This window comes from Macaca fascicularis, chromosome 1 (assembly GCF_037993035.2).
Source record: "Macaca fascicularis isolate 582-1 chromosome 1, T2T-MFA8v1.1".
In the NCBI taxonomy this organism is placed as follows: Eukaryota; Metazoa; Chordata; class Mammalia; order Primates; family Cercopithecidae; genus Macaca; species Macaca fascicularis.
Genome location: NC_088375.1, coordinates 84,183,181 through 84,201,983, shown reverse-complemented (window position 1 = coordinate 84,201,983; position 18,803 = coordinate 84,183,181). Strand labels below are relative to the sequence as shown.

General features: G+C 37.9%; 1 protein-coding gene across 5 annotated transcripts in view; it reads left to right on the top strand.

Annotated features, from left to right (window-relative positions):
* The window catches only part of LIN9 (lin-9 DREAM MuvB core complex component), an 88,801-nt gene that overhangs the window by 21,444 nt on the left and 48,554 nt on the right, over positions 1-18,803 (top strand). For 4 of the 5 annotated variants that reach the window (XM_045397820.2, XM_065542721.1, XM_045397814.2 and 1 more), the window contains 4 exons: positions 209-342; positions 1,544-1,669; positions 8,079-8,236; positions 18,555-18,688. In XM_045397820.2, coding sequence (XP_045253755.1) covers positions 209-342; positions 1,544-1,669; positions 8,079-8,236; positions 18,555-18,688 — 552 coding nt within the window. The remainder of the gene's footprint in view (positions 1-208; positions 343-1,543; positions 1,670-8,078; positions 8,237-18,554; positions 18,689-18,803) is intronic. The other variant, XM_074037650.1, reaches the window with a different exon arrangement.

The following is an 18,803-nucleotide window of genomic DNA, read 5'->3' as shown; positions in this document are numbered from 1 at the left end:
TCTCAAAAAAAAAACCAAAACAGCAATAATCAAAAATAATCAGAGTGTTTAAAACAGCAACAAAAATTCCATGTTGAATATTGGTGAATCTTTTTGAGTACTTAAACATAATTTACCTTTTGCAAATTTTTTCAGGGTTATAAATGTTCATTTTTACTTAATGGAGCTATAAATTAATCTCTCTCTCTCTTTTTTTTTTATTGTATAGAAATTTACAGCAACAATGTCAACACCAGATAAGAAAGCTTCACAGAAGATTGGTTTTCGATTACGTAATCTGCTCAAGCTTCCTAAAGCACATAAATGGTGTATATACGAGTGGTTCTATTCAAATATAGATAAGTATGTATCATGGCTTACATTATGAATATTACTTGAATCGTAAATTTAAGTTTTTCAAGTGTTTTAAACTACAACATTTTCTATAGGTCTATTTTGATCTTATTTTTCCCTGAATTCATTTTTCTATTCCACATTCCAGTTGGATCTATTCTGTTTGTTATAGTTTTCTTCCCCATTATCCTTGTTGGGGAAGAAAACTATACATTTTTGTGAAGAATTGATTAGAGTATAATTTCTGTGTTATAATTTTTAAAGACTATGGAGTAGAGATACCTGAAAACACCATTATTTGCAATGAATGAGATTCATTTTATAATTGAGATGTTAAGTGTTGGTATAATCATAGAGAAACCATTACTAATGGTAAAAATGGCTTAAGATTTTTAGGAGGGTAGTCTTTCTAGTTTGGATATGGTACTTAAGCACGTTAGGTATACACATATGCTTAAGTATAACATAGTATGAGATTTGACTGAAATACAGTTATTCAACAATGGAATTTACTGAGGAAAAGTTCTTATTTATAATCCTTCCTCATATGCCAGTCATTGCTGCTTGCTCTGCTGGATATTTATGTTTACTTCCCTTCTCTGTTTTCTATACCAGTTGCCTACTCTGGAGCTTGTGAATCTCATGAATGTTCATATGTGAGCCCAAGGCATTGATGTATCATTGCCAACACTGGTTCCTGGTTTCCCAGACTCATGAATAGAATTGTTTTATTTTTGTCCATAGGCTTAAGAGAGTTTTCAGGGTGTCTCAGTGTGATCTGAGTTCTTCTGGGATTCCCCCAAGCTAATCTAACCCTCTAGAGTCCTCCAGTGTCCCAAGACTGGTTTAATTCAAGAGAGGACTCCTTGGTGATGGTATTCCTTTGGGACAAAGATACTCTGTAGCTGCCTTGGTTTATCTTCACCTGATATAAGGCCAGGGCCAGGATAGCCTCCCAAAGGATATATCTGTATAAGAAATTGAACAAAAATCAGTGTCTTTTAGAATCACAACACAAATAATATTTCTTGAGCAACTTTTACACATTAGATGTTTCACAAATGCCAAGGATTTAGTTTTAGCACTTTGAATTTGTGCCAGTTTTTATGTATATGGGGTAGAAATGAAAGTTTAGCATTTTGTGATTTTATGTGTTTTAAGAAAGTAACACATTGTATGTAACCATTAAAATACGATTTCTGTTTTACAGACCGCTTTTTGAAGGTGATAATGACTTCTGTGTATGTCTAAAGGAATCTTTTCCTAATTTGAAAACAAGAAAGTTAACAAGAGTAGAATGGGGAAAAATTAGGCGGCTTATGGGAAAACCACGGAGGTAAAAATAATGTTTTTGTTTTTGTTTAAAATAAATTCAAGCTAGGAGCAGTGCATGTACTTATAATCCCAGTTACTTGGAAGGCTAAGATGGGGTATTTGCTTAAGGCCAGGGGTTCAGGGCTGTAGTATGCTGTGATTACACCTGTGAATAGTCACTACACTCCAGCCTGGGCAACACAGTGAGAACCTTCCTCTAAAAAGAATTAAAAAATAAAATCAATAAAAGTTGTTAGTATCATTACTACATTGATTTTTTTTAATCTTTGAAATGACTAGTACCAAAACATAACTTTTCAGAATAATTATGTATTAAATATATCCTGTTAACCAACTTTAATGTAGGTGCTGTTTATGCTTATGTATCTTATAATTAAATGCACAATTTCATTTTTGTTAGGATCACAGGTTTTGAACATAATTTTTTTGTTTTACGTTACCTATGTCCCTCTGTGTTCCAAAAAATACTTGAGTGTCCTAAAAAGTATTTAAGGATACTGTAAAGTTCTGTGTACATTTTTGTTATCTTTTGTGAAATCCTTTATCATCTCAGGAGCCTTCCCAGAAATGCCTATTTTACTTTATATAAAAGTAGAAGACAAATTTATCTAATATGTTAGTTCCTGTGAATTCCTCTTCATGCGAAATGATTTTTTCTTTTCCAGTGTTATCCTGGTAACACATTGGAAAACCCTATATTACTTTTGAGTGAAAATTGGAAATATGTTAGAAGAAGAATTAGATCATTAGTTCTCACATTATGTCTATCTGCCTGGTAAAAAGTATGTGCAAGACTTTTTCATTTTAAATGGTGGGAAAGTTCAAGGAAGGTCTGTAAATATAAAGTGATTTGGTCAAATAGAAATGGAATTTAGATTTAATGATCTCTTTAGATGGTGATGAAATACAAAGAGAACTTTTAACTGCCAATTTGTATTAAAAGATGACCTTGATGGTGATGTTTTTAATATTTCTTATAATAACAAAATTAAAGTTTGGTATGTTATTTAGTGTGTTTCATACTCATAATTTATGGCCTTTGGTAATTACAGTAGGCCATTTGGTGGCTTTTTGCTGTCATTTTGTGTGTTTGAGCAAATTGAGTTACACTATTTCTAATTATTGTCCATCAGAGTGAGATATTGGTCACTATTTATTGTTTTGTCATAATTCTGTAGTTTGGGTGTCATAATATTTCTCTTGTTAATTTATCTTCTATTATCTTACCATAACATTATTTAATCTTACAGTCCTTTAATTCATCAAGGTTAATTAATAGTTGAAGTCTTTTCTCAATAAAATATGTAGTTTTTCTTTCTTTGAGGAAAGCTAGGTATAATACAAATTATTGATACAGTAAACCTTAAAATATCTTAATTTGAAAAATCAATTGGTGAAACTCCATCCAGTTGGAAGGCAAAAAGGAAGAAACAAAGAGAGATAAACCACCAGGAAGGAACTTAAGAGGAAATGTGCAAGATACATATGAACAAATGTTAGGACAAACAGGATCTTGGAAAAGAAGACTCAGCATCCTAAATTAGTCTATAAGTTAAAATCAGTCCCAATAAAAATATTAACAGGCCTTTTTTGTTTTTGTTGAGACGGAGTCTCGCTCTGTCACCCAGGCTGGAGTGCAGTGGCATGATCTCGGCTCACTGCAACCTCTGCCTTCTGGGTTCAAGTGATTCTCCTGCCTCAGCCTCCTGAGTAGCTGGGATTATAGGTGCTCACCACCACACCCAGCTAATTTTTGTGTTTTTAGTAGAGACAAGGTTTTGCCATGTTGGCCAGGCTGGTTTTGAACTCCTGAACTCAGGTGATCCACCCACCTCAGCCTCCCAAAGTGTTAGGATTACAGGTGTGAGCCACTATGCCTGGCCTCTTTTTTTTCTCTTTTTTTTTTTTTTTAAGTTAGATAAGTTAATTCTAAAATTCACATTTAAGAGGGGAGAAATCAAACAGGAAAATTCTGAAAAAGCAAAGTAAGAGAGACTCCATTTTAAAGAGCATTTTAAAATAGATTATAAAGTGATCATAATTAAAGCAGAGTAGTAGTGGTGCATAAATAGAAAAAGAATGAAAAAGAAGAAAATCTAGATACAGTCACAGATGTCTATGGGAATTTAGTATAATAGTTGCAATGGTTGCCTCTCAAGTACATGGTGAAGAAGAGGATGGATTGTTGGTTTAATGGAAATCGAGACTACTGTTTAGTAGTCTATAGAAAAAAACAAGTTGTTCTCAGGCCTTACAATATTTGAAAAGGATTGAAGATTTAAATTTTTTTTTAAATGAAAGAATAAAACCACAAGAGGAAAACATAGGAGAGTTTTACTTAATCCTGAATTGGAAAAGGCCTTTCTCTCTCTCCCTTTTTTTTTTTTTGATATGGGAATCTTGCTCTGTCGCCCAGGCTGGTGTACAGTTGTGCAATCTTGGCTCACTGCAACCTGCGCCTCCTAAGCTCCTACCTCAGCCTCCTGAGTAGAGTAGCTGGGACTACAGGCACCCGCCACCGTGCCTGGCTAACTTTTGCATTTTTGGTAGAGACGGGGTTTCGCCATGTCGCTCAGGCTGGTCTCAAACATCAGACCTCAGGCAATCCGCCTGCCCCGGCCTCCCAAAGTGCTGGGATTATGGGTATGAGCCACCATGCCTGGCCTGAAAAAGCAGGCTTCAAACCTAGGAGCCATGAAAGAAAACATTAATAAATTTGACTATACAAAAATAAGAACATTTTACATGGCCAAAAACAAAAGCCCATAAATAGTTGAAAGATAGTGACAGAAATATCCATCACATCTTATTACAGAGAGCTAATTCCCTACTATATAAAGAACTCCTATCAATAAGAAAATGTCAGGTAACCGATAATAAAAATGATTATAAATAGGTGATTCAGGCTGAGTGTGGTGGCTCACACCTGTAATCCCAGCACTTTGGGAGGCTGAGGCAAGGAGGACTGCTTGAGCTCAGGAACTCAAGACCAGGCTGGGCACCATGGTAAGACCCCAACTCCACCAAAAAAAAAAGAAATTCAAAAATTACCCGGGCATGGTGGCATTCACCTGTAGTCCCAGCTACTCGGGAGGCTGAGCGGGGAGGATTGCTTGAGCTCTGGATGTTGAGGTTGCAGTGAGCCGTGATCATGCTACTGCACTCCAGCCGGGGCAGCAGAGCAAGACCCTGCCTCAAAAATAAGTAAATAAAATAAAAATAAAATTAGCCTGTTGGGTGACACTTGACTGTGGTCTTAGCTGCTCATTAGGCCAAGGTGGGAGGATCACTTGAACCCAGGACTTTGAGACTACAGTAAGTTATGATTGCCCCATTGCACTCCAGCCTGGGCAATAAAGGGAAACACTGACTGTTTAAAAAAACAACAGCAACAGATAATTCATAGGAAAGGAAAAAGAAATGGCTCTTGTAAATATGAAAAAAATTCGATTTTACTCATAATGGGAAATGCAAAATCAAAGTTTGCTGAGATACAGTTTTTGTTTTGTTTTGTTTTGCTTTGTTTTTTTGAGACAGTGTCTCACTCTGTTGTCCAGGCTGGAGTGCAGTAGCATGATCTTGGCTCACTGCAACCTCTGCCTCCCAGGTTCAAGCAATTCTCCTGCCTCAGCCTCCTGAGTAGCTGGGATTACAGGCACCCGCCACCATGCCTGGCTAATTTTTGTATTTTTAGTAGAGACAACGGTTTCACCCTGTTGGCCAGGTTGGTCTTGAACTCCTGACCTCAGGTGATCCGCACACCTCGGCCTCCCAAAGTGCTGAGATCACAGGCGTGAGCCACGGCACCCAGCCAAGATACTGCTTGTAACTATCAGATGGACAGAGTTCATAAAGGTTTTAATGTGTTGGGTTAGTAATGGCATGGTTAGTCATACGTATTACTAGTGAGAGATTAATTTTATATAATCTCTCTGGAGGACAATTTGGTAATATCTATAAAATTTACAAATTTCCATTCCCTTGACATAGCACTTTTAAGAATGTATAACACAGAACTACTTGCACACAGATGAAATTACATGTACAAAGGTATTTATTGCAGTATTGTTTGTAGTAGCAAAAGATTGGTAACAGCCTAAAAGTCCATAAATGGGGGAATGATTATAGTATGGTACTCCATATAATAGAAAACTGTGAAACCATTTAACGTAAAACAAAAACAGAAGACCGTTTCTATGTACTAATATGGAAACATTGCTATGCTGTGTCAAGAAAGCAAAATACACAACAGTGCATATTGTGACTATTTGAGAAAAATAGAGGAACATATGCATTTTTTGATTGTATATGTCTAAGGTGTCAACGAAGGATCTATAAGAAAAGTATAATGGCTGGGCACCGGTGGCTAACACCTGTAATCCCAGCACTTTGGGAGGCCAAGGCAGGCGAATCATGAGGTCAGGAGTTCAAGAGTGGCCTGGCCAATATGGTGAAACCTCATCTCTACTAAAAATACAAAAATTAGCTGGGTGTGGTGGTGTGTACCTGTAGTCCCAGCTACTCAAGAAGCTGAGGCAGGAGAATTGCTTGAGCCCAGGTGGTGGAGGTTGCAGTGAGCTGAGATCACACCACTGTGATCTGGGCAAAGAGCGAGACTCCGTCTCAAAAAAAAAAAAAAAAAAAAAAAAAATTGTCAACTATAGGGAAATAGTATGGGTCCTGGGTTCTAATGTCAAGAAGAGTTTTTTGGTATATTTTTAAAATTGATATATAATAGTTATACATATTTTGGGAGTACATGTATACAATATGTAATGATCAAATCAGGGTAATTGGGATATCCATTACCTCAAACATTTTTCTTTGTGTTGGGAACATTATAATTTTTCTCTTCTAACTATGTGGAAATAGTCAACAAAAAACAAAGTAAAAGAAAAATAAAAACAAGAAATAGTCAATTATTAACTATAATTTTCCTACTATACTGTCAAATACTAGAACTTACTCCTTCTATCTCACTGTATTTTTTTTTTTTTTTTTTTTTTTTTTTTTGAGATGGAGTCTTGCTCTGTTGCCAGGCTAGAGTACAGTGGCATGATTTTGGCTCACTGCAACCTCCATCTCCTGGGTTCAAGCGATTCTCCTGCCTCAGCCTCCTGAGTAGCTGGGATTACAGGCACACACTGCCACGCCCAGCTAATTTTTGTGTTTTTGGTAGAGATGGGTTTCACCATATTGGCCAGGATGGTCTCAATCTCCTGACCTCATGATCCGCCCACCTCGGCTTCCCAAAGTGCTGGGATTACAGTTGTGAGCCACCGCACCAGGCCACAAGTCTGTTTTTATGATACTACTTAGCTTACTAGTAACCCATTATCCTTTGCTTTATCTTCTCATATTCTTCCCATATATACAGCTTGAATCAATATTCAACAAGTTCAGAAATCATACAAAAAGTCATATTATCAGCTCAGATCTATGTGTATTCCAGTCCTTATTCATCATTGCTTACAACAATTTACTTTATACATTGCTTGTCTTTATATCCTTTTTTCTCATCATGTTTGTTTAGTTTTTGAGACAACTTAAATGACAATAGAGCTCATAATGTACCTTTGAAAGTGAAAGCCATAACATGGCATGAACATGATGTTTAAATACTTTGCTTCATCCTGGGATTTGAAAATGGAAGCAAGATAGGCTCTAGAAATAAAAGGGAATTCAGCATTTATACTTTTAAGGCAGAAAGCATGATTAAAAGTTTACATAGTAGCAGGTCTCATCTGTAACTCCTGCATTGGTGTGTTTACTGGGTCACAGAGAAAATGTCATGTTCTTTTGGGTAGAATATTGAAATTGAACTTGGTCCCTATGAGATCTAGATTCCAGGCACAATTTCGTCACAGGATGGTGAAAAAATTATTTTGCTTTGTAGGAAGGAATAACCTGCTTTATGTTTTGTTTTTTGAGACCCAGGCTGGAGTACAGTGCCGCAATCTCGGCTCACTGCAACCTCTGCCTCCAGGTTCAAGCAATTCTCCTGCCTCAGCCCCTTGAGTAGCTGGGATTACAGGCGCATGCCACCACGTCTGGCTAATTTTTGTACTTTAGTAGAGACGGGGTTTCACCATGTTGGCCAGGCTGGTCTCAAACTCCTGACCTCAGTTGATCTGCCCACCTCGGCCTCCCAAAGTGCTGGGATTACAGGTGTGAGCCACCGCATCCAGCTGATTTTAAGTTTTTAATCCCAGCACTTGAGCCAAGGAGGTGGAGCCCAGAATCGCTTGAGCCGGAGGTGGAGGTTGCAGTGAGCCAAGATCGTGCCACTGCACTCCAGCCTGGGTGACAGCCAGACCCTATCTCAAAAAAAAGAAGAAAAAAAAAAAAAAGATTTTAAGTTTTTATATGGGGTAGTTATCAGTTTGTATGTTTTTTATAATTTATTCTAGATGTTCTTCTGCATTTTTTGAGGAAGAGAGATCAGCATTAAAACAGAAACGGCAGAAAATAAGGCTCTTACAACAAAGGAAAGTTGCAGATGTTTCACAATTCAAAGATCTCCCAGATGAAATTCCTTTGCCTCTGGTTATTGGAACGAAAGTTACAGGTAAATGAAAACAAGCTAATTACTCTTTTGACTTGTAATTTTTAATCAAGGTAATCTTTTTTGTTTCTTTGGTTCTTATTTTATTTCATTTTTAATTACCAAGAAATATTTACAATAGACATCGTTAACCCTCACCCTATCCCTATCCCTCACCTCTCTCTGAGCCTGATTGATGCTCAGGGATGGAGTAGGAGTTCTGTAGTACACATCACTTGATCTTTTTTTTCCTTAGTGACTTTGATTTTTCACTAGGATGTGTTTACATGTACACATGGGACAAAATTCTGAAGGTGTAAGTAACCCAGATAATCTCCATTCGAGAAATGGCTTTTAAATTTAGAAAGCTTAAACTATAGCTCTGTGCAGTTTACAATAGAAGTTATTCTTTCTGGCCGGGCGCGGTGGCTCAAGCCTGTAATCCCAGCACTTTGGGAGGCCGAGACGGGCGGATCACGAGGTCAGGAGATCGAGACCATCCTGGCTAACACGGTGAAACCCCGTCTCTACTAAAAAATACAAAAAACTAGCCAGGCGAGGTGGCGGGCGCCTATAGTCCCAGCTACTCGGGAGGCTGAGGCAGGAGAATGGCGTGAACCCGGGAGGCGGAGCTTGCAATGAGCTGAGATCCGGCCACTGCACTCCAGCCTGGGTGACAGAGCGAGACTCCGTCTCAAAAAAAAAAAAAAAAAAAGAAGTTATTCTTTCTTCATGCATGAAATCTATTTTTTAAAGTAATTGGGAAAAAGTGTATTGGTTCAAAGTAACATCTACTACAATGTAAACTAAAGCCAACTGCCACAAAGATGAAATTTAATAATCTATTGGAGTAAGTATAGCTATGTATTATTTTAAAGTTTGTTTTTGTTTTTTTTTTCTTTTTGAGACCGAGTCTCCCTCTGTCACCTAGGCTGGAGTGCAGTGGCGTGATCTTGGCTCACTGTGGCCTCGACCTCCCGGGCTCAAGCAATCCTCCTGCCTCAGTCTCCCAAAGTGCTGGGATTACAGGCATGAATCACCACACCTGGCCATAAATTTTTTAAATTTTAAATTATTCTATATTTTCCTTCTACATTATTTGTTTTCCTTTCCTAACAAGCCTTGTCTGGTTAGTTCACAAACACCATTGTTCTCCTGGACTTTGGGTCTAGAAATAGTCCATTTCTAATGATCGAATAAAACTGAATTATTCACTAGTCTGCTCAACATTTTTAGGGGTGTAAATTTTGTCCATTTTATAGATGTGATTCTGTGTACTTATAATATGGAGAGAAAGTGCAAAATCTCAGGTTTAAGTTAATCCTTAATTACTTGGTGAAGGCAAATTACAATATATGTAATACAAGAAATAAGGTATTAAGTGGATAGAATAGGCTAGTAATTGTACTGAGTAATTGTAAGTGGACTTCAACCATTGAAAAATGGTCGGAGTAATTCGAGAATAGTTTTTGGAGGGAAGGGAACCTGGAGTTACATATTTATGTCATTCTTCCTGACTCTAAAAGTGGTACATGTTTCTATTATATTATAAAAATGATTAAGAGGAAATGTAGAAAATAGAGAAGAGACCAAATTATGCATATGAAATCCTAACACAGTTTATCTAGGAGAGACTAGATTTGGTAATAAATGAGTGTATATTGACAACTTACTGTGTAATCAACAGATTATAGATGATATGATCCCTGTCTTAAAACTAGTCAGGAAATAGAGGTGGAAATGGGATGAGATGGGTAGACAGCATATTTGAAAAGTATATTAGTTCTTTTTTTTTTTTTGAGACGGAGTCTCGCTCTGTCGCCCAGGCTGGAGTGCAGTGGCCGGATCTCAGCTCACTGCAAGCTCCGCCTCCCGGGTTCACGCCATTCTCCTGCCTCAGCCTCCCGAGTAGCTGGGACTACAGGCGCCCGCCGCCTTGCCCGGCTAGTTTTTTGTATTTTTTAGTAGAGACGGGGTTTCACCGTGTTTGCCAGGATGGTCTCGATCTCCTGACCTCGTGATCTGCCCGTCTTGGCCTCCCAAAGTGCTGGGATTACAGGCTTGAGCCACCGCGCCCGGCCGAAAAGTATATTAGTTCTAAAAACTCCATATAAATAACTACAGCAATAAAGTCTAGTATAAGTACTAATGCTGACATACTGATTTATGCCAGAGAAATGCTGACGTGAGTCGAGTGACTCTCAGACATATTAGGAAATCCTTAAAAATTCATTGTTTCAGAATTTTAAGGACTGGTGATATTATTTGACAAGACTGAAAATCTTAGATAGTGTTTTTATATAAGTACTCTTGTTACAGTGGTGAATAGGTTAGACAGGCTGTAGCAAAATGTGAGAAAACTACTAGAGCTGTTTTGTGTGTTGTGTTTTTTATTTTTGTTTTTGTTTTTTGAGACAAAGTCTTGCTCTGTTGCCCAGGCTGGAGTGCAATGGTGCGATCTTGGCCTACTACAACCTCCGCCTCCAGGGTTCAAGCAATTCTCCTGCCTCAGCTTCCTGAGTAACTGGGATTACAGGCATCCACCACCACGCCTGGCTAATTTTTGTAATTTATTTAGTGGAGATGAGATTTCACCAAGTTGGCCAGGCTGGTTGGTCTCAAACTCCCAAACTCAAGTGATCTTCTGTCCGCCTTGGCCTCCCAAAGTGTTAGGATTACAGGCATGAGCCACTGCACCCAGCCTAGAGCTTTTTTTTCTTTTCTTTTTTTTTTTTTTTTTTTTTTTTGAGACAGAGTCTTGCTCTGTCGCTGGGCTAGAGAGCAGTGGCTCAATCTCGGTTCATTGCAACCTCCGCCTCCCACGTTCAAGTGACTCTCCTGCCTCAGCCTCCCGAGTAACTGGGACTGCAGGCACACGGCACCATGCCCAACATATTTTGTATTTTCGCCCGACGTATTTTGTATTTTTAGTAGAGACGGGGTTTCACCATGTTGGCCAGGTTGGTCTCGAACTCCTGACCTCGTAATCCACCCACCTTGGCCTCCCAAAGTGCTGGGATTACAGGTGTGAGCCACCGCCCCTGGCCTAGCCTAGGGCTTTTTTAAAGCAATGTTTTACATTTTCTCTTTGGGCTAGTGCAGAGGTCAGTAAACTTATGGCCTGTCGGCCAAATCTAGGCTGCCACCCATTTATGTATAGTTTGTGAGCCTAGAATACTTTTTTTATTTGTAAATGGTTGAAAAAAATCAAAAGAATAATGATATGTTGTGACTTATGGAAATTGTATCAAGTTCACAGGGCCTCCTTAAGGAGTAAACATGCTCTAAATAAGTTCATAACTGAAACAGACCAACCCACACAAAAAGCAAGTGTGACAGGATCAAAAAGATCTGCCAGTAATTTTTTTTGCCTACAAGAAAAAAATTCAATACCCTATGCAGCATACAATAAAAAATTGCTATACTTGTGGGGGAAAAAAAGACAATTCCATAGTCAATAAAAATGCCATCAATAGAGATAGACTCTGAGATGACTCGGATGTTGGGATTAGCAGACAATGACTTCAAAATAGCTATCATAAGACATGTTCATGAACTTAAATGTAAATATAAATATAATGAACACAGGAAATCTGAGTGAATAAATGGACATTTTTCAGATAAAGAAAATGAATTTAGAACTGAAAAGTATAATATTTGAAAAGAAAAACTTCTGAATGAGCTTAAAAGCAAATTGGAAACAGTAAAAGAATGGGTTGGTGAACTTGAGAATGTATCAGTAGAAATTATCCAAGTATGAAAACAGGTAGGAAAAAAATGAAAAAAAAAAAATAGACTCTCAGATCCCCCTGAGACAGTATTAAGCAAGATAACATATGTGTAATTGTGGTTCCCATAAAGACAGAGAAGCATTGGCACATAAAAAATATTAGACAAAACAAAAGCTGAAATTTTTCCAGAAGTATAGATCTAAGGTACTCTGAACCCCAGGCAGGATACCCACGTATACACAAAACCCATCATTAGACACAACACAGAAAATCTTCAGAGAAACTCTTAAAAGTAGTCACAGAAAAACAGCATATTATGTAAGAGGAGCACTGATATGGATGGCAGCCAACTTCATATCAGAAAAAATGCTAGAAGTAATGCCAAAAAAGTTCTTCAGACTGAAAGGAACTTTTTTTACATTACATGATATCGTATATAAACTAGAATCTACAGAAAGGACCATAGAACACTAGAAATGAATAAATATATGAATAAAATGAAATTATTGTGTTGCTAAGTTCTTAAATTTTATGTATGAACACACAGTATTAATTTAGTAGAAAGTAAAGGCCAGGCGTAGTGGCTCACGCCTGTAATCCCAGCATTTTGGGAGGCCAAGGCAAGTGGATCACTTGTCTCTACTAAAAATACAAAAATTAGCTGGGAATAGTGATGCACGCTTGTAATCCTAGCTACTCGGGAGGCTGAGGCATGAGAATCACTTGAACCCAGGAGGCGGAGGTTGCAGTGAACTGAGATTGCACCACTGCACTCCAGCCTGGGTGACAGAGTGAGACTGTCTCAGAAAAAAAAAAGAAAGTAATGTTGAGAGTGAGCATTATAGTTCCTAGCCCATTGTGGCTGAAAAACTTTAGTATGCATCAGAATCGAATCACCTGAAGGGCTTGATAAAACATATTGCTGGGCTCTACCTCTGAGTTTCTGATTCAGAAGGTCTGGGATAGGGCCTGGGAATTTGCGTGTCTGACAAGTTTCAAAGTAATGCTGCAGGTTTGGGAACTGCCTTTTTTAAAAAAAACAAAAACAAAACAAATGCAGAGAAGTATAGCTAAAAAGTCAAAAGAGAATTTGATTTTTTAAATACTGAATTTGGCCAGGTGCAGTGGCTCATGCCTATAATTACAGCACTTTGGGAGGCCGAGGCAAGCCAATCACTTGAGCCCAGGAGTTTGAGACCAGCCTGGCAACATGGTGAAACCCTGTCTCTACAAAAAATACAAAAATTGGTCTGGTGTGGTGATGTACTTCTGTAGTTCCAGTTCCTTGGAAGGCTGAGGTGGGAGAATTACCTGAGTCTCAACTGCAGGGAGAAGTGATTATACCACAGCACTCTAGCCTGGACAGAGTGAGACCTTGTCTCAAAAAAAAAAAAATTATCTGATTTTAAAAAAAGATGGCAGGAAAGAAGGGACAAGGAACAACAACAAAAAACCCAAATGGGATAAATAGAAAATAGCAAGGTGGTAGACTTAAGTCTAGCTATCCTATTGTTATATTAAATGCCAGTGAACTATAAACACTTCTGCCAAGCACACTGGCTCACACCTGTAATCCCAGTACTTTGGGGAGGCCAAGGCAGGAGGATCACTTAAGCCCAGGAGTTTGGGACTAGCCTCGGCTACATAGTGTGTTGCAGTGATAAGACCCAACACCAGGTCGTGGGGACGATGAAGTCCGGCTGAATCAAAGGATTGAGAAAAAAGACAGTTTGAGAAAGAAGGTGGGACCAGGGGCCGATCGCAATTGTGGAGGCTGTGAAGGCCCCAAGCTCTGGGAGCCCTTGCTGTTTATTGGTAATCCAACAAAGAAACAGGTGGTGAGAATGTGGGGGTCAAAAAGGCAGGCACATGATCTACAGCTGTGACGGCTTAGCATTTATATAGAACATGTTCTGCTACTTGAGATAACAAGAATACAATCTAGGAGCCTAGGAGGGTTAGAAGAAAGCCAGCAAGTCTAGACACATTCTAGGGGACATTATGTCAGACATGCAAGCCCTGCCTCAGCTTTTTTCCTAACACTTAGCTTTTTCCCAACATAGTGAGACCCTGTCTCTACAAAAATTTAAAAAAAAAAAAAAAGGTCAAGCATGGTAGTGGGCACCTGTAGTCCCAGCTACTCAGGAGGCTGAGATGAGAGGATCACTTGAGCACAGGAGTTCTAGGCTACAGTGAGCTTTGATCATGCCACTGCACTCCAGTTTGGGTAATAGAGCTAGACTTTGTCTCTTTAGGAAAAAAAAAAAAAAAGAAAACCACTTCAATTAAAAAGTAAGGATTGACCAGGCATGGTGGCTCACGCCTGTAATCCCAGCACTTTGGGAGCCAAGGCAGGCAGATCACTTGAGGTCAGGAGTTTGAGACCAGCCTGGCCAACATGGTAAAACCCCGTCTACACTAAAAATGCAAAACTAGCCGGGTGTGGTGGCGTACGCCTGTAATCCCAGCTACTCAGGAGGCTGAGGCAGGAGAATCACTTGAACCTGGGAGGCAGAAGTTGCAGCAAGCCAAGATCACACCCATTGCACTCTGCACTCTAGCCTGGGCAACAGTGAGACTCTGTCTCAAAGAAAAAAAAAGTAAAGATTATGAGACTGGATTTAAAAAAAAAAGTAAGACTCATCTATATGCTGTCTTCAAGAGTTATACTTAAAATATGAAATCATAGGTTGAAAGCGAAAAGATGAAAAAGATATGCAGTGCAAATAGTAACTGGAAGAAAGCTAAAGTGGCTATTTTAACATTAGAGAAAAATAGGTATCAAAACAGTATTGTCAGAGAGAAGTACTTCATAATGATAAAAATGGCCCGTTCATCAGAAAGATATACCAATCCTAATATTATGTATGTATATACTATATACCTAACAATAGAGCTTCAAAATACATGAAAGCAATAGTTGAGATAACTAAAGAAAGAAATAGACAAATCCACAACGTAGTTGTAGGTTTTAACACCTCACTTCCAATAATTAATAGGTAGAAGAAGCCAAAACATGTATGTACACATATAGAGGATCTCAACAACACTATCAATTATCTTGATCTAAATAATATTTTTAGAATACTACACTCAACAACTGCAGAATATATATGCAAATGACTTGTTTATCAGCATATACCATATACTGGCCCATTAAAAAATGTCAATAAATTTTGAAAGATTGAAATCATATAGAGAATTTCTCTGACCACAACAGAATTTAATTAAACATATTCCTTCTTTAGAAAATATTTTAGTAAACAAAGAGTAGTAGATTATTCCTCAAAAATGAGCAAAAAGAATAAAAAAGTCACTCTGTTAGGGATTTTGCTGTAGGAACAAAGAATCTGGCAGGTAAAAAGTGACTGGACTTTGTGATTGTCACATACAGAGTTAGAAGCACAAGAGTTTGACAGATGCACTGGGTATTCAAAGTAATGGAAAATTTGAATAGTAGAGAAGTTTGGAAAAATGTCTAGACATGATACTTTAGCTACAGTATATAGGAAGTTGTTTGAGACGTGATACTTAAGCCACAGTTGTTTACCCCTGGAGAAATGAGAGTGTTAAAAAAGATATTAAAATCATTTATTAAAATCATTGATTTGTTAAGAAATTATAAGAATCTGAACTGTCCTGAAAGTAATCTTCGTAAAATGAACAATAATTCCAGGTTATCTGGGATTTTCTGTAGGTTATCTAAAGGAGTAAATGGAAAATAAATAAAAATTTTATTTATCAAATAAATTTTTCAAAAAATAGAAATGAATAGAAAAAAAGTGCGTACATACACAAACTTTTTTTTTGTTTTTTGTTTTTTGTTTGTTTTTTGTTTTTGAGAGTCTTGCTCTGTCTTCCAGGCTGGGGTGCAGTGGTATGGTATGACCTTGGCTCACTGCAATCTCTACCTCGTGGGCTCAAGCATTCCTCCCACCTCAGCCTCCAGGGACTACAGGCACATGCCACCACATCTGGCTAATGTTTTTGTATGTTTTTGTAGAGATGGGGTTTTACCATGTTGCACAGGCTAGTCTTGAACTCCTGAGCTCCAGTGATCCACCTACTTGGGCCTCCCAAAGTGCTGGGATTACAGGCATGAGCCACTGCGCCCAGCTTCCTTTAATTCTTTCAATATATTTATAACAGCTGCTTTTTAAGTCTTTGCTAAATATATTATCTCTATCAATTTATTACTGTACTTTTCTTGATTAAGAGCCATACTTTCCTACTTCTTTACATGTCTAGTAGTGGAAAACTTGATATTTCAGATAATATATTATAGCAACTATGTATTTTTTTGGAGAGTTGGATTTGCTTTAATAACTTGGCTATGCAAATACTGATGTCTTGCTTCATGTTTTTATTCTTATATTTATTATTAAACTTGGCTTCCAAAGAGTTGTGCCTGTGTCTGCATATAATTTAGTGGTCAGGGCTGGGTGTGGTGGCTCACGCCTGTAATCCCAACACTTTGGGAGTCTGAGGCGAGTGGATCACCTGATGTCAGGAGTTTGTGACCAGCCTGGCCAGCATAGTGAAACCCTGTCTCTACTAGAAATACAAAAAAAAAAAAAATTAGCCGAGTGTGGTGGCGGGCACTTGTAATCCCAGCTACTCAGGAGGCTGAGGCAGGAGAATCGCTTGAACCCAGGAGGCGGAGGTTGCAGTGAGCTGAGATCATGCCACTGCATTCCATCCTGGGCAACAGAATGAGACTCCCATCTCAAAATAATAATAATAACTTAATGATCACCTAATGATTTGAACAGAGGTTATGCTCAAACATCTTGATTGGGAAAAGCCTCACATTGATTTATATGTGAGTTGGAGAACGTATATACAAAATTGCTGCTAGTTTTCAAGTCATCTTTAGCTTTGACTTTTTGCCAGACTATTAGATCTTCCCCATCCATTTGCGTAGTAACCCAGTTAGCCAGGGATGGTAGAGAGAGCTTATTTCCACCCTTTTATTAGCTCTCTAGTTTCCAGGACCTCCCTGTTAAATTTCTGACTGTCTTTCATGACCAACCAAAATTCTGGCTGGTTTTTGTGACCAACCCTGAACTAATAAAACCATTCTCATCAACCACGTTGATGGTAGTAGTGGGTATGTGAATAACCTCATACAAAAAGGCCACTGAGTCCCCCTGCCCTAACTTGAAGCTCTAGCACTTTTTCAACAATAAATGTTTCTTGTTTTCTACATTTGATCCATTTCCAGTACCCTGGAATGGTTTTTGACAATCTCATGACAATCTCATTCGTACTTGTTTTTTGTGGAGAGGAATTACCAGCCTCTTCATGCCACCATAACTAGTAGTCCTTTTCTATGTTTATATTTGTTTATTCAGCTTCATTATTCACATCTTCTGTATCCATGTTTACTTTTCCCTTAAAGGATCTGTCAGAAACTGAGAGGGATTTTCATCCTCTACAGTTGTGTTTTTATCAATTGATCCTTTTATTTTAAACAGTTTTGCATTGTGTATTTCTGTGTTCTATTAAAATGTTGTGTATTATACTATTTGGTTAGTCTAAAATATATTAGTTTGCCCAGTTTAAAGCCATCGATGCTGCTGTTCTTAAATTTTTTACTCATGTTGGATGTTTGTTTGGATTTCTCTGATGTTATTTTAGGCTGGACTTAAATAATAGTGACAGAGTTCATCTGTGTCATCAGTTCCAAGACTACTAGTTTTAGTGATTCACTAGAAAGACTCAGAGTACTCAGTACATGTACTCATGGGTAACATTTGTTACAGTGAAGGATAAAAACATTTGTTACAGTGAAGGATACAAAACAAAATTGGCAAAAGAGTAAGGTGCCTGGGGCAAAGTCCAGAGGAAACCATGGGCAAGTTTTCAAAAGTCCTCTCCCAATAGAGTCATGCAAGACTTTTTAAATTCCCCCAGAGACAAGTTGTCACAACGCTTATAAGTGTTGTCTACCAGGGAAGCTCATTAGACTCAGTGACCAGAGTTTCTACTGGGGGCTGAGTATGTAGGCAACTTTTGCCTAGTACATATTAAAATTCCAGTCTTCTAGAGGGAAAGCAGGTATCCAGCATTAACCACATCGTCTGCACGATCTAGACACAGTAAACCACCATTATTAATTAGGGAACAGTGGGAACACTTCTGAAATCAAAGTTCCCAGATACCAGACAAAGGCCAACCTTGCAAGGAGGTTTTCCTAAGTATAGCAGTCTCAGGCCTGCTGTATTAAATTCTTTAATTCTTTTCTACACAAAATCTTTGTCTTTTTTTTTTTTAAATTGAACTACTCCTGGTGCTTCACTCATTAGTTTAATGACCAAAGTTCTTTTATTGTTTTTTTTGCAGTTAAATTATTTAAAATATTTTTCTCTTAATTTGGGAGTAATATAATTTTATTCATATGTGAAATTAGGGATCATCATATATAGTTTTGGTTTTTGTTTCAAAAAATCTTTGCTGTTTCTCTAAGCCAAAAATAAAGTGCATGCTTGTTTTGAAACTCTAATAGACAAAATACTGTACTATGATTTAAATTTCATGCTTGGAACAGTTTTATATTTGACTCTTCTTTGTATCTCCCACACATCATAATGCCTTTGTTCTTTTCTCAGCACGATTACGTGGTGTTCATGATGGTTTGTTCACTGGACAAATAGATGCTGTGGATACTCTTAATGCTACTTATAGAGTAACTTTTGATAGGACAGGGCTTGGAACCCATACCATCCCTGACTATGAAGTTCTCGTAAGTAGTATTTCATAATACATTTGTGTTTTATGCCTGTTAAATGTGTTATATAGAGTTTTCTTAGAAATCGTGTTTTATGTTAGAATCAAGACTTTAGCTCACAGAGGAAGAG